General features: G+C 38.9%; 5 protein-coding genes across 6 annotated transcripts; 1 reads left to right on the top strand and 4 right to left on the bottom strand.

Annotated features, from left to right (window-relative positions):
• Positions 1–321: 321 nt before the first annotated feature.
• tmem39b (transmembrane protein 39B) lies at positions 322–6,899 on the bottom strand. The gene is made up of 9 exons (XM_087779990.1): positions 6,733–6,899; positions 5,243–5,445; positions 4,478–4,697; positions 4,331–4,414; positions 3,115–3,269; positions 2,635–2,995; positions 950–1,137; positions 759–879; positions 322–689 (listed from the first exon to the last, which is right to left on the bottom strand). Exons 2-9 carry the CDS (start codon positions 5,371–5,373, stop codon positions 459–461), a joined length of 1,491 nt encoding a protein of 496 aa, XP_087636116.1. The 5' UTR covers positions 5,374–5,445; positions 6,733–6,899; the 3' UTR covers positions 322–458.
• Positions 6,900–9,335: 2,436 nt separating this feature from the next.
• On the bottom strand, positions 9,336–12,723 carry LOC148060632 (KH domain-containing, RNA-binding, signal transduction-associated protein 1-like). Its single transcript, XM_087779878.1, has 9 exons — positions 12,397–12,723; positions 11,736–11,863; positions 11,544–11,660; positions 11,329–11,475; positions 11,136–11,257; positions 10,811–11,066; positions 10,657–10,733; positions 10,518–10,579; positions 9,336–10,377 (listed from the first exon to the last, which is right to left on the bottom strand). The coding sequence occupies exons 1-9, from the start codon at positions 12,548–12,550 to the stop codon at positions 10,259–10,261; spliced, it is 1,182 nt and encodes a 393-aa protein (XP_087636004.1). The 5' UTR covers positions 12,551–12,723; the 3' UTR covers positions 9,336–10,258.
• Positions 12,724–13,833: 1,110 nt separating this feature from the next.
• On the bottom strand, positions 13,834–15,910 carry tslig1 (tRNA splicing ligase complex subunit 1). The gene is made up of 7 exons (XM_087779826.1): positions 15,742–15,910; positions 15,343–15,367; positions 15,161–15,282; positions 14,986–15,068; positions 14,809–14,861; positions 14,482–14,518; positions 13,834–14,197 (listed from the first exon to the last, which is right to left on the bottom strand). Exons 1-7 carry the CDS (start codon positions 15,821–15,823, stop codon positions 14,111–14,113), a joined length of 489 nt encoding a protein of 162 aa, XP_087635952.1. The 5' UTR covers positions 15,824–15,910; the 3' UTR covers positions 13,834–14,110.
• A 52-nt stretch (positions 15,911–15,962) lies between these two features.
• On the top strand, positions 15,963–20,588 carry LOC148060634 (histone-binding protein RBBP4). Of its 2 annotated transcripts, none has more exons than XM_087779931.1 (11): positions 15,963–16,097; positions 16,557–16,704; positions 16,787–16,938; positions 17,931–18,104; positions 18,179–18,294; positions 19,076–19,236; positions 19,318–19,444; positions 19,513–19,590; positions 19,712–19,846; positions 19,919–20,029; positions 20,107–20,588. In XM_087779931.1, exons 1-11 carry the CDS (start codon positions 16,082–16,084, stop codon positions 20,167–20,169), a joined length of 1,281 nt encoding a protein of 426 aa, XP_087636057.1. In that variant the 5' UTR covers positions 15,963–16,081; the 3' UTR covers positions 20,170–20,588. The 2 variants fall into 2 exon arrangements, with proteins under 2 accessions (XP_087636057.1, XP_087636058.1); XM_087779932.1 differs by having other exon boundaries at positions 16,787–16,932.
• A 520-nt stretch (positions 20,589–21,108) lies between these two features.
• On the bottom strand, positions 21,109–24,115 carry LOC148060635 (syncoilin-like). The gene is made up of 5 exons (XM_087780130.1): positions 24,057–24,115; positions 22,956–23,344; positions 21,446–21,856; positions 21,270–21,394; positions 21,109–21,206 (listed from the first exon to the last, which is right to left on the bottom strand). Exons 2-5 carry the CDS (start codon positions 23,322–23,324, stop codon positions 21,146–21,148), a joined length of 966 nt encoding a protein of 321 aa, XP_087636256.1. The 5' UTR covers positions 23,325–23,344; positions 24,057–24,115; the 3' UTR covers positions 21,109–21,145.
• Between the last annotated feature and the right edge of the window lie 792 nt (positions 24,116–24,907).

Genomic DNA, 24,907 nt, shown 5'->3' on the forward strand with positions numbered 1-24,907 from the left:
TACTATGTGGTTACCATTTTCACACTTGCATCTTCATTTAAGTGTTTTTCCCCCATCTTTCCCATTATTTTTGGAAAACAATTTCTAAACATGTTTTGCTGAATTATTTTTCCATTTTGCAGTTTTTTTCTAGGCTTATATGGATTCTTATGAGTCAAACTTCAAGGATGCTTTCATATTTGCATTATCTTGTGAGTTCATCCAAATCAAATTATAGATATTTAAGGATTTAATTATTTCTATTGTCATTTTTTTTATTTGGTGAAAAAAAATGGATCAAAATAGTCCATAAAATGAGCCATTCAAGACAAATGAGACATATTAAGCAATACAAAAATATTTATTTCAATATGGCAGATCAGAACAAAAAAAAAACATGACTTGTGGTTTTTGTAAAAAAAAAATACAGAGCTTGAGCATGCTTCTCTCATTCCACAAAGGCCAGGTTCTGAGCCGATCTAGCTGACTTTCTGGTCTGCCGAACTGTTGTACGAGTACGCCTTCCCCAGCACGATTCTGTCTCTGAGCAGCTTGAAGAACGAGTAGTAGTTGCTGAAGAGGATCAGCGCCAGCGATATCGTCTGGTGCCACTTTTCTGAACAAATCAGCGAGTAGAGCTGGTAAAATATCATGGCGCCCTCTAAAATGATGAGGATGTTTAATATTCGTAAAGGCTTGTTAAAGAAAAACTGCAGAAAGAGAGAGAAAAAAAGACACGTTATAAATGGAAGGAGATATTAAAAAGTAGTCGCACTTACATAAAAGCGATAGTGGGACACATCCGACGGTATGGCCACGTTGTAGTGACCCATTGCTTTATAAACGTTCTTGTTGTGTTTGACCAGTACTCCCTGCGGCCACATGTACTCTTCTGTCCATCTGGGAGGAGGGGAAAAAACTTTAATATTCTGGAAGCAGACCACATGAGATGGAGCAGTGAGGTACATACGTGTGCTGGAGCACGTTGGAGCAGAGAGACGGATCCACCTTCTGCCAGCAGCCCAGGTGAGCGGCAGCCTTGTGGAGCAGGTCGCAGTACCGCGGCGGCAGCAAGTGTCTCATGAGGATGATGGACGTGCTCACCGACACCAGGATGAAGAGCTCACAGGACCAACGTTTGTCCACATACTGTGTGCTCTGTGTGGAGTGGAGACAGAAACATTGAGTAGGATCTTCGAAAAGAAACCACAGGATTATATTAAGGGGTTTTAATTTCAAGGTGGATTTTCGGGAGGAAATTAAAAAAAAACTCTAAACTAGGTCAAATAATCAATTTGTACTAGATGTTTTTAATACTTTTGATTTTGTTTTCTACTGTTACAGTCATGAAGTAGACAAAGTACCAATTAAACCATCCACTATAGAACAACGAAATAAAAATTATTTTATCACCGTGAACATAATCCCCCATAATTGAATAACAAACAAATATGATAAATATTAGGGCTGAATGATTATTTTCTTAAATATTGACATTGCGAATAATTATGCGATTATTTTTTAAAGGTCCTCTTTTCATGTATATTTATTTTCTAACACAATAAATAATTCAATTTACGGTAAAATGTATTTCTTTGTGATTGTTAATATAGTTATAAAGATACTTTTAAGATAAAGGCAAAATAAACTGAGTTTTATTTAGTTACTTGAATTACACTTGTAAACAGAGTATATAAATAATATAATATATTCACTGCAGATACTTTCAAAACTGTGGTGTAAATATTTATATTTAGTAGTCAATAATAAATCAATGCAGCATAATTTTTTTGTGCAGGCTTTTCCCTGAATTTCTGCGACTCCTGTGTTTGTATGTATCTTGGTCTTTTAAAGTATATATTTTAACTTTGTATCGTTTTTGATTGTTAAAGCGCCTTGTGACCCTGGTCTAGAAAGGCGCTTTACAAATAACTATTAATTACTTACTTATGTCCCGATACAAATTTACGAAATAATGTCAGGATGTAAACGTGTTGAAAGTCTGGTTCTTTCATGCATCTGAGCTGCCTTCATCATATTAGATGAGTTGTTAGTGTGTTATCAACTCACTAGTATTATCTTGACCTTTAAAGTATATACTTTTTTGAGTATTGTTTTGATTGTTTAAGCGCTTTGTGACCCTGGTCTCGAAAAGCGCTATATAAATAAATATTACTTACTTACTTACTACATGTGTTGTTTCAAGTCACGTGACTACATGACGATCCAAAAATCAAATGAACATAAAATCAAATAAAATCGCATTGGGAAACTAAAATACAAACTTGCGATTATATCGTGAATGCAATTATTAATTCAGCCCTATATATACACTGTATAATACTTCTTTCATTCCTCACTGTATATACATTTTTATAAAACAATCAGATAAACCTGTCAAAAACTATTTCTAAACTGTCTTTATTGTGCGTTATGTTCTGTCATTTCGAGCACTGGTAATATGGATTTGGTCAATTTAATAATGCTGATCCTAGCAAAAAGAATGGGATTTCCAATAAAAATTTAAATCTGGATTTGAATTAGTGAACGACTGGCCACTGATGATTCCACCATAATCTACCACAGCTACCCCGAGGCAAGCATGATTGAGGACTTCACTTTCATAAACTTCAATATGATGCATTAAAAAAGTACCTTTACAAACCAGACGGGCACAAAGGCGATATAGTAGGCACTGAGCATGGAGCTGACCAGCACCTCCTTCATCCTCCAGTTGAAGTCCATCTTCAGGTACTCCACCTCTTTTCGGATGAGGTCGGGGGACAGGCAGCAGGCGTGTGTGGGCATGGCCTGGACGCCATACAGTTGACTGGTGTGCTGCTTCCACGTCTCCTTCAGCACCGTCAGGTAGTCTCGCCCGCGGCCCATGCTGCCCATGCCTCCCATGCCGCCCATGCTGCCCAGGTCCTTAGACCCGATGCTGGTGATGGGAGAGAGCGGACACGCTCGCCGGAAATCACAGCTTAACCGAAAGAACGGGATATACATCCCAAACCTGTGGGGATGTTGATGGGAATTTTAGATAATGGATATCCTGATATTCCTGAACACACACTGCCTCTTAAAGTCTTTGAGAATTAAAACACGATCATAGCAACGAGCATCGTTACTCACGGATAGCAAAGGAAGAGCAGGCTGAGAACCGAGTAGGTTCTGAAGAGGTAAATGAGGCAGCGGCAGAGACTCCAGCCCGTCAGAGTCAACACAGCGAAACGAACCATCACCAACAGGATGGAATGAGGGAAGGAAAGTTTTCCACTCTGTGATGCCTGAAGGACAAGAGCATTTTATCATTAGAACCATACTTTTATATACGTTACAGCATTATGCGTTGAAACTGAGACATGTACAGTCAAAGTAGAGCTCTCAAGTTAAAATCAATTTGCACACGTTTAACTTTATTTATATAGCTGATCATGTAATTCACTTAGTCATGAATCATCAAATTAATAAAATATGATGAGGAAAATGAAACATCAAGTCTATACCATCTGGTGGTTTGAATCAATATTATGGTAATGTAGGGAAAGATTGGGCAGCATGTCAGTTTTGAGGAAAACAGTTATGATTTTGTTACCAGCATCAGAAGAAAAGAGTTTGTTCCCGCAAAATAGTTCTCCATGGAAGCTCCTAGTATAGGACAATGTCATTGTCATTGTCAAATGATTGTTGATGGTTAGAGTAAATGTACAAAGACTTGATGATCAATATTTGTAAAGCGCCTTTCTAGACCAGGGTCACAAAGCGCTTTAACAATCAAAAACAAAAATATATACATTTTAAAAGATCAAGACAACATAAGACAAACACAGGAGTCCCAGAAAATCAAGGAAAATCCTGCGCAAATACGTCTTAAGATGTTTCTTGAAGGAGTCAGTAGATCATCAAACACAGAGAGAGAGGAAGATCGTTCCAAAGCTTAGGAGCAACAGCCTGGAAGGATTTCTCTCCTCTGGTCCTGAAGCATGTTCAGGAACCATCAGTACATTCTGATCCACAGACCTCAATAAGGCGTAATAACCAGAAGAGACATTCTTTGCTATCTAAATAAAGTTGTGTTTTTGATTGCAACGCACAACGTTTGTCCGATCAGTGTGCTATAAAAACAAAAGCCAATCGTGACAGATTTTCCAGATGGTGCAACGACACCTGCAACTGTTGGATTAAAATAGGGTAGCGGGGGGCTTTGACTTTCCACTCACATTAGATCTGTTCCTGGCAATTGACCTACATTTGTAAAACTTGAGAGACCATAGGAAGTTGACTTGTCTTTGGTAACTAACAACCATTTGTCACATGAATTCCAAGCTACAATAATTGAGACTCTCACCTCTTTAACAATGGCTCCTATAAGCCTCCTGGCCAGGATGATGACTGTGAACACCAGCATGTTGTAATCAATCAGGTGGAAGTTCTGTGAAGGCAAAGTAAGATTATAACTTCAACGGTACTTTAGACGCGTCAATTTTTGACTCACCAGTGACGTGTGGGAGGGAGGGTGGGACGGCGGGTACCACCATACCGTCTTGTAGATGTTGACGTAGTGGACGAAGAGGGCGATGAGGTGGCAGATGAAAAGATGGAGCTCGAACAGCAGGTTACAGTCCACAGACAACTCTGGGATCTTGCAGTGCTTCAAGGGGACCACAGTTTGAGCGGCCAGAGGGGGACTGGACATGCACGCTCCCGTACCGTTTCTGAGGTCCAAACAAGCAGTAGCTCAGTATTAGCATCCCTCGAATCAATAACAACATTTAAACATTTGTTATTGTACTTCATTATAGGGTCACTCAACCCAATCAAAGAATAAATAATTCAATGTCTGGAAGTCTTTAACAAGGAATAAGAGTTCAATAGAATGTCAGTGACACAGGTCACACTCTTTAACTACAAGAATTACTTTGTTAATATTTGAAAAATAAACTCCCAAATCTGGATTTTCCAGATGAATTGTTTCTTTCATAATCCCAAATGTTTCCCTTTGAAAGGTTTCACAGGTCTTGATATCAGCAGTGGGTGAGATAGTTTTATTTAATAGGCATTTAAAATGTTTCTCAGCCACATAAAATGTCCAATCGGGCCAAACTTTATTGCATTTATCTCAGATTTTTACTTTACAACACCAGAACCCCCAATGATGGCGAGACCTTTTCACGCGCCCACACCCGCACGTGTTCTAAACCAAACCCCCCCCCTCTGCTCTAGGACCGTTGGCAAATGCACGACGTCTGCCGACACCAACCTTGTCCGAGATCGCACCCCCGTGACGGGGGAGCTGGTGGAGTGGTTGCCATTGGAGACCGAGCCGGGTTCACTGCTCAGAGGTGGTCTGCAATACGTGGTGCGGTTCGCCCCTCTCCTTCCACCAGCCATGGCAAAAAAAGCCGCCGCTATCGCGGCCGCCCCCACCTCGAATTTTTGATTTTTAACTCCTGTCTTTTGCACCTGAAGGTAGAAAGAAGACAAGATGGGGGTCAGTAACTTGTCAGTTAGTTAGCAGATAATCATGACACCAGTGCTGTGTCTCAAATCGCATACTTCTCTTAGTATACATCAAGATAGTGTACATACTAACTAGTACGCAAATTCTCCACAGATAGTATGTCTCAAATCAAACACTGCTGCTACACACAAACAGGAATTGAGGCGACAGCTTCTTCTTCTACTACTATTTAACGATGTTGCAACCAGCTGTTTGAACGCTATCGTCGACACCTGCTGGCAGCACGTTTTGCAAGTTTGTAAAAAGAAATAAAGAAAAAATATGAGAATCTAAATATTCACGATATTTAAGCTGGTATCAGCACCGAAGACGTGTCATCCTTCTACTGCAGCTGAAAATACACCTGTAAGCATATACATATATATGCATTTATATATTTCATAACTTCCGCACTTACGCACTAAAAACACTAACTTTGAGTACACTAGTATGCGATTTGAGACACAGATTTCATTTTAAACATGTGCGAAACAAACTGTAGCGTTGAGGGGAATAAAAAAAATCCTTGTTGAAATGTGACAAAGGATTTAACCCATTTTTTTTTAAAGAACAGACAAACTTTAAAACATTCCTCTCGCAGATGATAGTCACTAGATTATAAACTACAGTTTCTTATTTGTAGCTCTGCATTTGTGACGTCATTAGGAGCAACTGGTAAAGTGAAAACAAAAGTACACATCGTGGACAGTTATTTACTCAGATGTTACATCAAAAACATATGCCAGAATAAAACACTGAAAAGAACTGATGCGATTATTTATTTATTTTTATTGGGCAAAAAGAAAATGCCAATATCGCTGTAAACAACGATCTTCATTCATTTATAAATTGGTTTCATACATTTATTTAAATGTTAAATACAAGCGTTGAATGTTTATTAAATGCCTGTTGATTTAATTTGAGTTTTTCTTTGTTTTTTCCCCACATCTGTGTTGACACAGGCTGCAGAGCATCTTCTAAAAATAGTGCGGTGTTTTGCGGAAGCTGCCTCAACATAACAGCGTAACTATTTCCATCCGAAAAGATTATTCCCGGGGACATTTTCCCTGTTAACGCTTTCCAGCGAGGGGCCCCGGTGGCGGCAGAGCCCGGCAGCGTGGGGTCCCCACGATGGGGGCGAACTGTGCGCCAAGACCACGCTCGATAAGATACAAAGATCGAGGCCTAGGCTAACGGTTAGCATGCTAGCTGCCAGTCAAAGGCTTCCTGGCTCACTAAAGTGGTCTCACCGGAGTCGGAGGTCTCTCTGTGGTCAGACACTGTCCTGCTGCATTCCTTTAGCAGCAGTAGATCTTGAGGATACACGAAGAGACGCCGTCAAGTCCCGAATTTTGGGTACGGAATACATTCATTGTTGATGTAGAAACTAGCTTGTGGATGATAGACAGGCAGATACGGGGCGCGGATCACGGAGCGACCTGTGGGAGGAGAGACGTTTAAAGGGGCCGCGGATGTCTAGGCAGGAGTCCTACAATAAGATATAATCTTCAACAATATCTTTGAGTCTTATTAGATTCAATCTGAAACCTTCCAGACTTGAACAAAACTCTAAAATTGCTAAAATCGGACTTTCGTTTATGATGAAATTCCATTTGCCTTGTTTTCCCAAAACTATTGGATGAAACATATGAACCTAAACAATCTATTCATCTGCAAACTTGACTTTGAGATAACACAAAAAAACATCTAGTACAGGGGCTCTTCGGGAGTTAGAGTAAAACTAAAACTATAAATAAAGTACATTTTGATGTGCTTATTTGTTATTCATTACCTGTTGAATTTCAAACTTTTATTTGTCCCTCAAGTATTTCTTAGGCATACTTTAAAAGTGCCTTTATATTGTATTGGGATGTTCTCTATCATTTGAAGGCTTTGAGCTTGTAACCTTTTAAAGAGTCAACATATATTGTGGAGCCTAAGGAAATGTAGCATAACGGCACAAACCTGAATGCAACGCAAACAATTATCATTGCGATCCCGCTTCTTAAAATCGGACTATTCTTAAAATGTTATTCAGATCAATGTTTTAAATGTATGGTGTATGAACAGCAATGTCTCATTCCATTTTATTTTTCTTGCAACTCAACACAAGTTGGAAGACATGTGGTTTCTATCAGCACATTGCAGTCTTGGATCAGGTGTAGAATCATCCATCCGTGTCTCCAGTCACTCCTATGTTCATCCAGGTAGACACTCATCCAGTTACAGGATGAAATTCCATCTCTTTGTTGAGGTTGGTAGATCATCCAAAGCCCCTATAGTTGGACAGAATGAACCCTGTTGTCTTGGCTCAACCAAAGACATCCCATATTTTAAATTCAAAGCTGTAACTCAGACCTTCTGCTTTGTTACACATAGCAAAAGTGGCTTTGATACAAAACTAACGGATGGGAGACTGTTGATGCAAAGGACACAACGAGATTCTTTTCACCATTTTATTTTAAAAAAATAGGGTTCTTTTGGTAAAAAAAAAAAAAAGGATCTTAAAACCACAATCATTTTATAAAACGCCTTCACATACTGAGAAGGCACCCCAAGTGTTTCCAGAAGCCTGTAAAAAAGAAAGGAAAAAAAACATGTCAGTATTGTGAAAAATTCAGAACCCAAGATAATATCCAACCCTCAGCCGTTTCATTGTGCTTCTGGCAGTATTCACAAATCAGGAGAAATTATACTTACTAGACATGACTTACTCTGGATATTTTCTTTCTAGTAATTTCAAACGAATAAGAAAAAACTTTTTAAAAAATGGAAGAAAATGCTATATTAGCAATATATTGTAGTGATATTTTATCAACTCAACTGCAAAGCTATTGTAGCTACTTGCACAGTAGGATATAAAGGAAGGTCATAGTCTAAAAAGCAATTGAACTTTTGCAGCTAATTTAGTCGGAAACAACTCATGAAGCTGATCTGCTTGTCAGTTGTCACATTTTGTTCTTGTTCCCTTGGAGTCATTTCCAAGGCCAAATGAAAGACAAAGTGAAGACAGACACTGGACTGAGGAGCTTAACCAAACTATTGCCCTAACTGTCTGACGTTCACAAGAGCGAAAAGCACAAAAGTATATTAGCAGTAACTATAAGCAAACACTCATGAAAGCCACAGAGCAAGCAACATGAGAAACATGTCTGACAATACTGACCTTTCAAAGTATCTGGAAGACCTGATTGTCTATAAAGCACCAGCACAATTTCAGATAACCTACAAAGAGATCATTCAATTACATGTTTGCCACATCAGCGAACACGTCAACAACCACACATGCAACAATTGTCATGAAAAAGTTATTCTACTCAAGTATATCATGCAACTCAAGCTGAGGTTTTGACCACCAATGAGATGTTGTTTTTTTTAAGTCTAGTTTTCGGTTATCTACTTTCTACAAACATCAAAAGTTATTGATATGGGATTAAGTGAGATAATAGAATCTAATATGAGCAAGAGTTGCAAATACATTTGGTGGTTTTGTATGGCAGCATAATTTTGCTTTAATTACTATTAACAGCGGTTTTAAAATGGACATTTGTTTGGATAAATTGCATTACTTAGTTTGGCACATGAAACAATGAACTAAGAAATGAGTGTTGGGTACGTTTTACCTTCTTGTGGCGATCTTTAGGCATTTAGAATCCTCCACTGCGATTTTTTTCTTTTTTTAAAACCAGCCAGCATGACTTTGCATCAAAAGTCAAGTAAGAACCCTGCAAGCTCGATTTGAAATTCGCTTCTCTGAAGATACATTGGCTCTCATGAGCTTGAAGAGATAAACTAAAGGTTGATGACAAAACAAGGTTAAGCACTAATATCAAGGCAGACATTTGGCAGCACATTACCTTGTGGAATGGTGAGCTTTATTTTTGTGTGAATGACAACAAGTTTAGAAATGTTTTTAAACAAACGAAGGGAATGAGCTTATTAGCAAAACACTTAAGTTTTTCCTTTATACATACAAATAATGGTCTTGAATCACAAACTGGAGCCATTCCTTTGGTACGACAAAGATACCAGGTTTAGTCTGATTTGGGAGGAACTAGAAACTTTATTGAAAACAACGCACTGCAGAAAGAAAAACATTTTGGATGTATTTAGTATCCTAGTTAGCAAAAGGTTACACAAGCATTTGAGACGGCACAGCTTAAAGCACACACAGTTGTCCTATAATTATATACAAAGGTTTGATGTAGACTGTAGCCGTCCTTTAACAAAATGATTTAATTTTACTGTACAAAGATTGTTGGTCAAAAAAAAAATTTGCAAGAATTTTGCAGTTGCAAACATAAACTATACAAATAGCATTGTTGGCAGAGTCAAGATTTTAATTGTTTTTGTGTCTCGATCGACAAACGTGTTTTTTTTAAATCACAGACATTAAAGTTTGTTTTAAAATACAAACGCATTTTGGGGTTTTACGAGTGAAGTTACATCAATATATTATGAATTTTGGCCTCCAGTCGTGAGGGACTTTTGAAATACAGATGAAGAGTTTATCGCCACAATCACAATAAGCCTATCAAGTGTAATATTGAGTGTTTTGTTAGTAGGACCATAATTGCCAAATACACAACTGAAAAACTTAAAATGCTCACAATTAAACAAATTTCCTGGCACTCTGATGGCCAACAAAAACATCTACCAGTCTTAAAAAATAATAATACCATATAAAAAGGGAAAAACAAGATGGGAAATTACTTTTAAAAAGTTAAGTGAGTTACAATCGTGGACAGTTGCCGCAGCAACTCTACCAGTAGCCGCTCAGAATCTGCCACCGCCGTATGGATGCTCTCTGTAGGCTCCTTTCCCTTGTCGGGCCGAGGGAGCTTTGCCTCCTGCTCCAGCGTTAGACCAGGAGTTGTCCCCCCAGTCTTCTTGACCTAAATAAGAGAAGCAGATTAGCATGGCGGCCAACAGAGTGAAGCCCAAACATCTTAAGACATTCGACACATTCAATTCAACAGTTTGGACCGGCCAAGTAAAGCTGTTTATTTCACGGTCCAAAAAATAAACAGCTTACCGTATTGTTCATAAGAGGCATCCTGGGCTTCTCCGTGGCCGTAATCATAATATTCAGTGTCCCTATAAGATGTTAGAGAAGTCTTAGCCATACAGGCTCACAGTCAAACCCCAAGTTCTTCACAGCAGAAGACACTCACCCTTGTGCTGCCTGTTCATTGTAATAGTTGCCATATCCTTCATAACCACCCTCGGCATATGACTCGTCGTATGGGGGCTGGAGGATGAAGTGGAGTGTTTAGAAAAAGAACACCACCAGTGCTAAAGTTACAAACAAATAGAGGGTTGACTTACATATTCCTCATAACCTTCCGCTTTGGCTCCTGAACCAGCACCGGAACCTTGCTGATGTGAAAGGGCTGCAGCAGGAAGCATCCTAGGTGCTCCAGCTGTAGGTGGCCTAGAACGACCAGATACACCGCGGTTGGGAGGCGGCGTCATTCCACCTCTTCCGCCCATAGCACCCCTGGGGCCGTTTCCCCGTCCCATGGCGCCCCTTGGTCCACCTCTCATTGGTCCACGGGGGCCTCCACGTGGCATTCCACGACCCCTTTGTTAAAAAAACAATTAAATGCAAATTCATACAGTAGAAAGGTATACCATAGTAAACAAAACTAACCTAAGTCCGGGTCCTGGGGGTCCACCTCGGCCGCGTCCCATCTGACCGCCACGTCCCCTTCCACCATCCTGCTGTCCATTGAGGAAGTGAGGATCCATGAACATCTCCATCTCACCGGGTTCCTTTAAGAAAAGTGTCATTATTGTTTGCTGGTACGTTAACGTACACAGTTGATGGCATCTCAGTGACTTACTGGGGTAAGGAACTTCTTGACCTCATCCATGGCGTGAGCCATGCGCATGTATGCTTCTGGGATAGGAGCAGTCACCTCAATGAAGACATGAAGCTCCATTGAAAGGTGAGCATATTTGGTCTCGCCACCCTTCCTCAGCTCCTCCTCCTTTAAAAATAGAAACGTTTTTAATAAACACAGATTTAGGAGACAGTCAATGTGCCACAGATAAATACCTTGTTCTTATCCCTCATGGATCCTTTACCAAGAACTGAGATCTTGGCTCCGGTCTCTTCTTGAAGCCTCTTAATTGTGGTGCCCTGAGGTCCCAGAAGCTTTCCCACAAAGTTGACCTGAACAAAAAAAACAAAACCAGATGTTTAATATCACAGTGGGTTATCGTGATGAAAGCTAGTGCTGGTACTCACTCTTGGGTACTGCTTGGTAGGAATAAGAACTCGCTCCTTGAGTTTGTGGCTCTTTGTTGCAAACAGGTCCATGTACGTCTCCTTTTCCTGTTCCCTCTTAACTTCACCTTTCTGGATCCTCTCGATTTCTGTGACATTAGAAAAGGTACAACTTAAAATACTGGTCGCTCATATTGGGGGCGCATAGTGGCTCATCAATGAATGAAGCTAACAAAGGTTAGCATTACTAGCAATGGAATTGAATGACCAATATTTACATTTAAACTATGACCTACTTAATCATCTTGCCATTATATTAATTAATTTAAAATGCATTAGACGAGGAAGTGCAGAATTCGGAATTCAAATCGAGGTAACCCAGATCGGTCACCCCACCCCCCACAAAGGCTTCAATCGACGCCAGGCGGCTTGCAAATATTCATCGTAAACCCCCGAATACATTTTAAGCTTAAATCCACACGATCGAATAGAACGCTGGTGATCGATATACAGTTGGACGAGTGTTTACGACAAAAACAGAGTGACCCAGATCGCAGCAACCACGTGCATTAGCACCATTGTTCTGCTCGGTCAGAAATATGCTAGGCCTCTCGCCGGGTTAGCACGTTAGCATGAGATGCTAAGTTTGAAAAAATAAAAACGGTTTTCTTTTTTAGTTTACCTGCAGAAATGAGCTTCATTGCGTGCGTGAAGGATGAGTCCAGGCTGTCCTTCTCAGCGAGGAGCTCAGGGAGGTACTTGGTGTCTTCCATTTTGCCGTTCTTCTGCGCAACGTTGGTCTCAGCAGCGAGGGTGGTTGCACCAGCCTTGAGCATAACGTTTCGACTGGTTGGAGAGGAGTGTACGAAAATGTCGCACGAACCTCAGGCTTGGGCCAATGAAGATGGAGTTAAAGGGGGGCAAAAGAAATTTGGCTGTGAGATGGAGTACGACCCTCTGAGGCGGCTTCTCTTCAATGGACAAAGACGAGATGGCGCAGATGCATTTGATTGCAAGAAGGGGCGGAGCTATGACGCGGAACGATGACGTCGGCGACTAAAGCTACACGTTAGTCGATTCTTTACACGTTTTTCTTGATATTTAGCTATTTTTTAAAAATGAACCTCGTTACAGAACTTTAACCTGAAATCGGTGCTGCTGTAAACTTATGTTACAGAGAACACGTTGATACATTCGTTTCTTTATGACGTTACATCTAGTGTGATGTAGTTGGTCACGACGAGTAAACTTCAAATTAATAGACTATAGAAAATATTCTCTTTATTGTCAAAGCCACAAAGACATTGTTTGAAAAGTGCTGTGTAATGAAATTCTGTTTTCTTTCTCTTGACTTGACATTGAAGTGACACTAGGATTTAAAACAAAACCACTGAATACATAAACAAAACAAGTGATAATTTATAAATGAATTATAACTTAAATAATTTCCATTCACAGTGCAAGTGCAAGTTTTTTTTTCTTCTTTTTGACACAGCGCAAATTGAAATCGGTCAAATTATAATCGGCAAGTTTTCCACATTGCCCTGTAGAAAACTTTATAATTTAACCTTGTATTCATACCATTAATCTTTATCTTTACCCATGTTCTTTGTCTTTATCTTTAGACTTAGATTGTGTCATCTTGTTCTTTCTCTTTATGTTCTTCTTATTTTATATTCATTCTTTTTTATTGTTTATGAAAAATTGCTGGCTATTGGAAAAAAACAATTTATAATATGTACTATGTGTTATATGTACTTTACGCTTAATATAAAATATATGCATGTATAATCTATATTTGTGAACTGCTGTGACTACTCACATTTCCCTAATTTTGAGAGGACTAACGGTCAATCAATCAAAATAAATCAGCCTCCTGTGGTCCTGAACAACAGCAACAATAGTATCAACAGCTTGATGAACTGGTCGTCCTTGTTTTCTTTTTTGTGAGGATTTGTCCTTATTTAAATAGTGTAGGCTGAGTGCATTTTTTGTGTTAAATGTTAAAAAAAAGAGTTTATTTAATTGTTAGTTAATGTGCGGAAACGAAAAAACATTCAGATTAAAAAAGCCATTAACTTTATGGCACACCAAAGTAATGAAAAATTACAGAAGCAAGTAAAAACAGAGATTTTATTTTGTTCTTACTTATAAATAAAATGTCCACTTCTTGACAATGATAAGTGGAGTAAAGACAGTTGAATTATTAAAAATGAATTCCAAAAGAACAAAATATATCATCATTAACATTTTTTGATCATTTCATTTGTTTTATGAAAATATTAAATCCCTCATTATTGTTACAACAATCATTTAAAATTAAACACATCAAAGAAAAACATTATAGTTACTGCTTCACAAAGAACATCACCTGATGTCACTAGTACAGTCCGACATTAGATATCAATGATTGTAAATATCTCCGGTTTAACTTTATCGTGGATCTGCATTGCCGAGTATGTGATAGCTTTCACTTCGGTGCCCTTTAAAGACAAGATGTTCACAGTTAAAAGAAACTCATCACATTCTTTAAGCTATACTTTGGCTTTTTAATAGATTGTTTTGCTCATACAAGCCAGGCAGGTTCTACATACAGACAATTGTAACTTAACTCTGTCAATCTAGGTAAAAAATTCTCTAATTTGCCTTAAAACTCAAAACTTAAGGAGGTCATCTCTCATTGTATCATATTTATATAATACATATATTTGGGCAAATTCTGTAGTGCATGTTAAAATATTAACACAATAAGTATTCATGAACTTACTTGTGGATGCTTTGCAAGTGAGAACTCTTCTCCCCACCTTTAAAACACACAGTCAAAATGAAATACAATTCACATTTTTCCAAGCAAAATACTTTATTACTCTACTATTGGAGCTCAACATTAAAAACAAATATTCCCTAAACCAACTCAAAACATATCATAACAGATGTACTTGTAAGAGAAATAAAAACATAAAATGGTAAATAAGTTAATAAGTTAATAAGAAAATGATTCTCCTTAACAGAAAATTAATTTTATCACTAGAAAATAAATCAAAGAAGCATATGTTGAAACAAATATGAAGCATATTTAAAAGGTTGATCGTACCCAATAGATCGAATCTTGAAATGTAGTCTGTCCAAGGAAACAACTTTCACCTCCTGTAGGGGCAACAGCATATAAATGATCAATTTTCTTTAAATACCTCAAACATATTTATCATAAACTGGTAACTGTGACATTTACTCAAAGCAGAGTAGAGTCAGGATTTTGTAAAGCACTCACCCTTGGGATGAAGAAAAGTTCTGCACTAAATTTGTACAACCAATCATCAAGGAAGTGGAACAGCAGCGACTCCATGTCATGTCCTTTAAAAAGAACACAATCCCATGTTACTAAATAAAACTTAATGAAAAAAATTAGGTCGTATGAATGAATAACACATATATTTCAGTCTTACCCTCCGACTCTACTTCCAGAGTGTCGATAGGTTCCACCGTCTCTGTATCCGTCATGTATCCAAACATTCCCATGGCGCATTGCTCAAAGGCTTCTTCTAGGGAGTTTCCCCAGGAGTGAATCCTGAAATGATTTATTATAATTATTATTGATTTTTAGATTGTATAAAGAATAGTTACTCACTGGACATCTGCAGTGTGGTCCAAGTCTGCAATAATGAAAAACACAACATTTAAAAAAACGATAATAAATATTTTCCACGATCCACTTAAAATACAGAATAACAAAATGGTATTAAATAAGTAAGTAAGTAAGTAATTTTTATTTGAATAGCGCTTTTCCAGACCAGGGTCACAAAGCAGGGAAATCTTAGATGATCATAAAATAACACGACAAGACAGTTAAACCATATTTAGTTTGTGGCCAGTAAAATGAATACATATACAAAACAACACTGATAGTTAATAGATATTTAACATTTGTATTTGATGGTTCAAAACAGTTTGATAAATAATCCTAAGAGGAAACAATTCCAATAACCATGAGTTCTCCCGATAGTTTTGACGTCACTTTAAAACTCACACTCGTATTTCTTGGTAATCGGTGGATATTTGGCCTTTGTGGCGATTTGTTCTTTGGTCAGGTCGAGCTCCCGGTCATCCATCCTCCTAACGTGTAGATTTTATCTGCTAGTCTTGTACTCAAGTAGGAAGTTCAGCATGTCAGAAAAACAAACCGCGACGCCATGTTAAGTGGGCGGAGCTTGAACACGTGACGGCAGACTTGTGACCACTTCCGCCGGACGCTGATTGGCTCGACCTCTTCTGTGCAGTTGGCGCCATTGCGAGTGGTACGACTGTCTTAAGAGCTGTCGCGCGAAAATCACTCTTTTTAGCAGAAAATACTCCGCATCTGCGACAAAATGGCAGATAAAGACGGTGAGGACGCCCGCGGTTGTGAACCTGCACGTTTGGGGGTGTGCGGATGTTGTTTGCGGGGTTGTAAAGTAGGACCGGCGAGTATTGGCGCGTCGCATATCAGCCCTTTTCATTGTTGCATGTCAGCTAGCTAGCTGCTAGCTTACTCCGCCACTGCGGGCTAACCGCTTTTAAGAAGCTAAAGCGAGTCGCCGGAGTTTTCTTTTAGTTCACGTTTGCGTTTAATACGTGTTTAACGTAATATTAAACAGTTTTTTTTAGACGCAACTTGTGCGTATTAATGTTTAGCGGTCCAGCATTTCTCAATGAAATAAGCCACTTCCTCCTAAGAGTTGACACATGGCTCGTGGTTCTCGTCCAATGAAACTATTTTTTTCTGGGTTATTGTTACTTTTGTTCATCACAAACGCTCGTCCCTTCATCTAAAATGACACTTTGTGTTGTTTGTTTTTTTTGCAGCTGCGTTCGATGATGCCGTTGAGGAGAGGGTCATCAATGAGGAGTACAAGATCTGGAAGAAGAACACTCCTTTCCTCTACGACCTGGTCATGACCCACGCCCTGGAGTGGCCCAGTCTCACTGCCCAGTGGCTGCCAGATGTCACCAGGTAGGAGGAAACTGGCCACTAGGGCATCTACCCGCCCCCCCTTGTGTACACAAAACATTAAAGTCCCATTTTTCTATTCCAGGCCAGAGGGGAAGGACTACAGTGTGCACAGACTGGTGTTGGGGACTCACACGTCGGATGAACAGAACCACCTGGTCATCGCGAGTGTGCAGCTCCCCAACGATGACGCCCAGTTTGACGCGTCTCACTACGACAGTGAGAAGGGAGGTGAGGGTAATTAAAAATTTTATAATTCTTTTCCATTCATTTCCATCAAGTATTGCATCTTTGTACGTTACTATCACCTGTGCTACCACTCTTTTGAGTTTTGGATTCAGTCTTGAAGTGCCAGATGTCTATTAATTTATACAACTACCTGCTGATAATGGCCGGTGGATGAGTTAAATAAATGAATCCACATTATCGCTGCACCTAAATAATGTATTCCAGTAGTGGTATTTTGCCTACTTAAATCCAAATGAGCAGATGTTTCTTTATATAATACTTTTGTAATGCGATATTTAATTTAGTTAAAGATTGATTCATATGTGTTTTGCTGTTTGACGCTAATTGTTTGCACAAAGATGATTTATGTTAATTTCTCACCAATGAGGTGTGTGTTTTGGTCATATGATGTATGATTGAGAGTGCGGTATAACATTAAGTCTCCAAACTTTATTGACGGCAACGACTTATGTTGACACATACTGTATGTTGTAAAAAAAAAAAAACTGTTAAAATATTTAACCGTGCAGGACGTCACTTGAGGAAAATAAAGTTTCTTTATATAAGAAAAAAAAAAGGATGACACAAACTGAGGTTCAGTCAATCACTTTGCCGATCATACTCGGCTGTGCGAAAAAAAAATATTTCCGGTCTTTATCTGTCAAACAACATCCGGTTTTTAACACAAATATTATCGCACATACCGATACTCGTTAATTTTCCATCAACTAAATTTCATTCCTTTTCATCCGTTTTAACTAAAATGCAGATTATGTTAAATTAACGGGTTTTAATCTATGCTATAAATCAACAATGTTACTAATCAACATAAATCCACTAATGTAAGTCAAAATAAGAGTCATAAATGATGGATTAAATAAATAATCTTGTCAATTAATGTTGGAGTCATTGAAGAATCAAAGAAGCTCAAGTCTATTCATTGTAAAAGTTAAAAAAAAATATCCGGTGACAAATTACTTGTACTGTCTTCCTTCTTGCAGAGTTCGGAGGATTTGGATCGGTCAGTGGGAAAATCGAGATTGAAATCAAAATCAACCACGAGGGAGAGGTGAACCGAGCTCGCTACATGCCCCAGAATCCCTGCATCATCGCCACCAAGACGCCCACCAGCGACGTGTTGGTTTTCGACTACACAAAACATCCATCCAAGCCAGGTGAGCTCACTGTCGCCGCCCTGGTGGGTTACTTTTCTCGACATTTAAAAAAAACTATTGTTGTTCAATTCCAGACCCCTCTGGTGAGTGCACCCCTGATCTCCGTTTACGAGGCCACCAGAAAGAAGGTTACGGTCTCTCCTGGAACCCAAACCTCAGCGGCTGCTTGCTCAGTGCTTCTGATGACCACGTGAGTAACTCTGGGTCATGCAACTTTTCTCTATTAGATCAGATAATTTGTTTACTACTCTGTTAATGATAATGTTTGAAAGTATAGACTATATGCTATATATTGAAAATCATGTATAACTTGCCTTTTTTTTTAATGCATACTAATCCCAACTGGTTGCTTCTTGAGTCATTTGGCATATTTTCAGAGAATTTTGTAGGAGTTCTGTTAACGTTTTAAAAGGATTTGTGTGACATTTAAGTTATTGTAGCAATTTAATTTGAGTGTTTGACTGTAAACAATATCTGACATTCAGAGTTTGTTTAGATTCAAACCAATCTCTGATAATGGATGCTAGTGATGTCATGCCGACCAGAATTAAAAAACTATGAAGGCGTTCTGACACGGTGGTCGAACAAATTGAAGTCATGGATTTTAATGGATTTTGTGTCACGTATCACTGATATGCCATTAACTACTGGCTCCAGGCCAACTTATAGAGCAAAGTGAAATGTGTTAGAAACAGGTTTTAAACTGGAAATGTCTCTAAATGAACAAATAAGTCAATGTCCCAAAAATCTACTGTACAAATATACAGATTAATTTGGTGTGTAACTGACTCCTTAAGGCAAAATGGGTGAACAATCATTTGAGTTTTAACCCTTTGTTTTGGTTTTCAAAAAGTAACTATGGGTTTATATCCTCAACATGTTTGTTAACTTGGTCAAGATTTTTATGTGAAACATTTTTAGATGTAATGGTTGTACTTCTGCTCTGTGTTAATGTCAACTGGTGCTTTCAGACCATCTGCTTGTGGGACATCAGCACGGTGCCCAAGGAGGGGAAAATCGTTGACGCCAAGACCATCTTCACGGGACACACTGCTGTGGTGGAGGACGTCTCCTGGCATCTTCTCCACGAGTCTCTGTTCGGATCAGTCGCTGATGACCAGAAGCTCATGATGTAAAGTCGCATTCTTGACGAGTTTAAAATGTTTTAAGATGGGCAACTTAATACTTCTTCTTTTTTGTTTTTTTTAAATAGTTGGGACACTCGGTCCAACAACACCTCCAAACCCAGCCATGCCGTGGACGCGCACACAGCCGAGGTCAACTGTCTGTCCTTCAATCCCTACAGCGAGTTCATCCTGGCCACCGGCTCTGCTGATAAGGTGGGTCTCTACAGTCGAGCTAGTGTTGCCACTTCAAGCACTCAAAAAAATTCTCTCTCCAATTGTAGACGGTGGCTCTGTGGGACCTGAGGAACCTCAAGCTCAAGCTGCACTCCTTCGAGTCCCATAAAGACGAAATCTTCCAGGTGAGAAACATTTTTTCCAGGGTCCAGACCATGTATTCTGAATTTTATTCAAAGATCACGTTATTTTGAGGGGCTGTCTTGCTACAAGAAACTAATGACGAGCCGTTCTTCTGGCCAACAGGTTCAGTGGTCTCCTCATAACGAGACCATCCTGGCCTCCAGCGGAACAGACAGAAGACTAAACGTGTGGGACCTGAGCAAGATCGGAGAAGAGCAGTCGCCGGAAGACGCCGAGGACGGTCCTCCAGAGCTGCTGGTGCGTCACAATGGAGGAGTTTGAGCCCGACTTATATCTGGACTTCTGTTTAAAACGGTTTCCTGTTTGCAGTTCATCCACGGCGGACACACGGCCAAGATCTCCGATTTCTCCTGGAACCCCAACGAGCCCTGGGTCATCTGCTCCGTGTCGGAGGACAACATCATGCAAGTGTGGCAGATGGTAAAGTCTTTTTCTCTTTTTTTAATTTCTGCTCTAAAGATGGTTCCAGTATCGACACTCAAGTCTTTCTCCTCCAGGCTGAGAACATCTACAATGACGAGGACCCCGAAGGAGCTGCAGACTCAGAAGTCCAGGCCTGAACCAGCCCACGTTCACTGGTACTCCCTCAGTTCTGGTCACGGACACTCGTCTTTTTAATGTTCCATTCTGGCTGCAGTCTTTCCCTCCTAGACCTCCGAAAAAAAAGTGCTGCATCATCAGCGTATTTTGAAAACAATTGACCATATTTTTAGAGCGTAGTTTTCCAAGATTCCAGTATTCAGCTGGCGTTCAGTATCCAGTCCTCTGCACATTTTAATCATTTCTCTGAAGTTTTCTGACTTTTTACTTCAATTGTACATACTGTAGTTTTCACCTCCCCCGGTAGTTTGTTTTGTCTCCTGTCCTCGTATTACTTTTCTCAGACTGGTGTTTTGTTGGATTGTTTTCTTGCTGTGCTTCATTGGAACTCAAGATCATAATAAATTGTTGTTCATAATAAATATTTACAGTAAAAAAATGTGGTTTGTCATGATTGACATCTGTTTTCACCTCGTAATTATCAAGTATTCTTGGTGTGACCATGAAAACATCTCAGCCAGGAAGCTTTAGCTACCCATGTACAAAGTTATTTAAAGGTAGATGATTGGATCTTATGTAGTGCTTTACTATGCTATTTTTTTTATTATCACCCAGTGAGTGTTTTACACCAAGTTACGCATTCACACTGATGGGAGTAGGCTGCAACGCAGCAGGTCAGCTCATCCATCCTCAAAATGTTGTCAAACTACATTTCAAAGCCAAAAGTCTATTCGTCTCCAGATTGAGGGGCAAAGCTGATTTTTAACAATTATTTTGAATTGCTTGAGATGGTGTTTAACATCTTAAAATCAAATCCGTATCAGAGAATCGATGAAACAAAACATTTTATAAATCACAGCGAACAAGTCAATCACACAACTTTGGTGCCAAAGTGTTCGTTCCACATTGTGTTGTTGCCGCTTGACAACTGAATGCAGCATCGTTCCATTGTACGAACAGCCCTTCAAGAATCAGCTTTAAAGGTTCTCTGTAAAACTAGCTGCTTGGCAGTGGGCTGCGCTCCCTGAGTGCTGTTGGAGGCGTTTCCTCTTTGCCTCTGAAAATTAAAATTAATTACAAGTCATTTGAGAAGTTCCAGCTTCTAGCATCTTTTGCTAACCTGAGAAAAGCTAATTCTTCTCGAAGACCTTCAACAAGTCCCTCTAAAGCTCTCTTGGACCGCTTTTGAATCATGAATTCGTTGGTAAGGTCCGAGAGGTTCTCCTGGAGAGTCTCCTCTGTCTCCTGCAACACAGCTTCAGTGATCAGTTCGTCGAAACACAAGCTGGAGTTTACCTTCTGTCGTGTCGCCATGTCCTCCCGCTCTTCCTCCATCAGCTGGACTCTCTTCCCCAGACTGGACCGGTGCAGCACCAGCTTCTGCAGCTCCTCCCTCAGAGGCCCCAGTCGGGCCCTCAGGTCCGTCACCTGCTCCCTGGTGGCTCTCAGGGCTTCCTCGGCCATCTGCCTTCTCTTGAGCAAGGCCGTCATCCTGGGTTCGTACCAGCCGTCCAGGACCTTCAGGCTGCCACTGAGCCGCCGCTGGAGCCTGACGGACGCCTGCCGACACAGGCCCACCTCACTCATGGCTCTGGGTCTGTGCTGGGTCTTGACCCGGTCCTGAATGTAGATCAACCGGTTCCGGTGAGCCTCCTTGAGCTGACTCATGTCTTCGGTTAGACTCTGGATTTGAGCTTTCAGCTCCTCCTGCAGTCCAACAGAATGAGACTTATTGTGTTACTGTGACCCCGTAATGGTCTGAAAAACACACATGTAGCATGTTCTAGAACACGAGGGCCTTCATATTTCCACTTGGCCAATCAAGATTAAGAAAATGTTGATAAGGAAAAAGGATTTATTTGTAAATAAAAAAATGTTTAAATAAAGACAAACTAGAAGAGGAAACTATGATTTTTAAAAACTACTTAAAAAATAAATAAATCATTATTTGTTGTAATATGTAAGTAAGTAAGTAATTTTTATTTGTATAGCGCTTTTCCAGACCAGGGTCACAAAGCGCTTAAACAATCAAAACAATATTCAATAAAGTATATACTTTAAAGGTCAGGATAAAACTGATAACACAACAGGAGTTCCAGAAAATCAAGGAAAAGCCTGAACAAATAAAAATGTCTTAAGAGGTTTTTTGAATAAGTCAGGAGAGTTGGGTTTTCACATTAGGTTCCCTTTAAAAGAATATTCTGAAGAACACATCATCTTCAGGAAAGATCTTGAGAAATAAAGTTCTATAGAGGTTTTTAGGATTCAAAGATTTGCAAAGCTTTTAAGTAAGTTAATTTAAGTGGTTAAGTTTTCAAGCAGCACCATACACATATCTTAAGAAATGATATAAGAAAGTATCTTGACATTCTGTTCTATGTTAATCTTTGTATCGTTTGTCTGTGTTATTGTATGTATTTATAAAATGTATTAAATATTTGTTGAAATAAAGCCAAAAATGCAAAATCAATAAATAAAAATGCTCCAATATTTTATTTTTAGATGCACTTAAATGTTGGAAATACGTAACAAAAAAAACAAATAATTGAATTTTACCATGGTAAAAAATACAATAATTTAATAAAACAAACATAGTGTAATAACAAAGATTTTTATATATTTAATGTACAAATCATTTTTTAAAATAAATCATCAAAACGTATTGTTTTAATATCACTGAAAAATCGTTAAACTTCTGTAAACTTTTCTTATCTGACGTCTTCTGATCTGTCAAAGACTAGTCGCTAATAATCGAACCCAGAACATCCAACTTCAAGTTCAAGTTCCTTTATCGTCAACTTCTCACCTTCGTGACGCTGGACTGGGCCACGTGGTACTGCTGCTGGGTCAGGGTCACCTGGCTCTGGATGCAGTCTCTGGCCGCGCAGAAGAGTCTCCTCTTCACCTGCTGGACCTGCTCGTGGACCGAGAGCAGGTCCAGCTGAGACGTGGTCACGTGTCTCCTCGTCTCCTCCAAGTTCCTCCTCAGTCGCTCCACAGCTCGAACCATCGGCTCTCGTAGGTCCAGGAGTTCTCGGACCAGGTGGTCCCGCTCGGTCTCCAGCTGACTCACCTGCTGGATACACCTGTCGAAGATGATCCCTAAACTCGCCATCGCCTCCAGGTGTGGTTCTGAGCTCTTCTCCTCCATCTTCTCCTCCATCTTCTCCTCCATCTTCTCCTCCCCGTCAATGACTGCGGGGGGTCACGTGGTTCAAGTTGATTGACGTTGATTGACACGATTAACATAAATCAACTTAATCCCATTTTACGTCGTTAAGACTTGAATAGGACGATTAATTAATTAAACATAATCCTGTTTATGACTTTAAAATACTGGGTTTGACGAGATTATAAACTTTCTTTAAAGAAGTTTTTAAGGGAATTAATTGGTGTATATTTCAAAACGTCATTTTACAAGTCAATAAATGAGATAATGTTACTTATGAATTATTTTGATCATTATTATGACTGTTCCTTCTGTCGTGGAATGTTTTAATTTAAGGTTAGATAATTAAAGATAATGAAGAAAGAAAAAGGTACTGACAAAGCATTTTAATATGTTAAAACTAAAACATATAATACATATAATAAGAGTTTTGATTTGAAAGTTTGAAATAAAATCCAAGAAAATAAATAGTAGTATAAATATATATAGAATATATGTGTTTGTGTGTGTGTGAAATATAAAGTAAATTAAATATGTGATGGTTCAGTTAAAAGTAAAAATTAAATATTAGGTAATCAGTCAACAATGTGTCAAAAATATTTTCCACCGGAAGGAGAGACTAGGAGAGAAATGTGTGAGGAGGTTCAAATAAAGCAGTGGTCAAAAGTTAGTGTCTATTCTAAACTACACAATCCTACCACAATGATCCAGTTTAGAAGGAAAACTTTCAAGTCTTACTTGATCCACAAGTCCGGTTTCTTGAAGTCACTTTTCAGCCTGAAGTGTCTCGAGGTCGAGGGTCCAAGACAACAAGAGGCACATTAGTGTTTATTAATAACAGCTAGACTCACTTTGGTAATGCTATCCCTGCCTCTGCTGCCACACATGGATCCCAAACTGTTCAGTGGACTCGACCAGTGGTTAGTTTGCTGCATCGTTCAACCTTCTAAAGTTCAATCAAATAATATACAAGAAATCATTTTATTTGATATTATTTATTATTTTTTATTTATAAGATAGAACATTTAGTAAACATGAGTTATTATATAGTATTGTTGTAAGGAGCCATCAAGCCAAAAGAAAGACGGTACCACAATATGGGAGACCTTAAAATAAAAATAAACACATAAAATCACATAAAAAATAAGCACATAAAATAAAAGTAAACACATTAAAGCACATAAAATAAGCTTGAGATGCAATTAAAACGCATATTGTGTCAGGTTTTTATTTTATTTTATTGAAGCACCCTTTAGAAAAACGTGTAATTGTTATATTTCATATATTTTGTAACAAGAAAAATGAGTCGAATATAAAAAAAAAGATAAAGCAAGTTATGCCACGGCATCATTAATTAATGATATATAATAAAATGAAAAATAACGGTATGGTTGTTTTATTGTGTTGTATTCGATTTAGAAATGTGGTGTAAAAACACAATATTCTTCTTAAGATAATCCCCCCAAAAATGTTCAATTAAAAGATAGAAAAGAATAGGGAAATAAATGAAGATATTTAATGGCTTTAATTATTATTATTTTTAAATAATCTCAATAGTACCTTGTGATGGTTGCATAAATACAGCCAGT

The sequence above is a fragment of the Callionymus lyra genome, chromosome 18 (assembly GCF_982586985.1).
Source record: "Callionymus lyra chromosome 18, fCalLyr1.hap1.1, whole genome shotgun sequence".
Taxonomy (NCBI): Eukaryota; Metazoa; Chordata; class Actinopteri; order Syngnathiformes; family Callionymidae; genus Callionymus; species Callionymus lyra.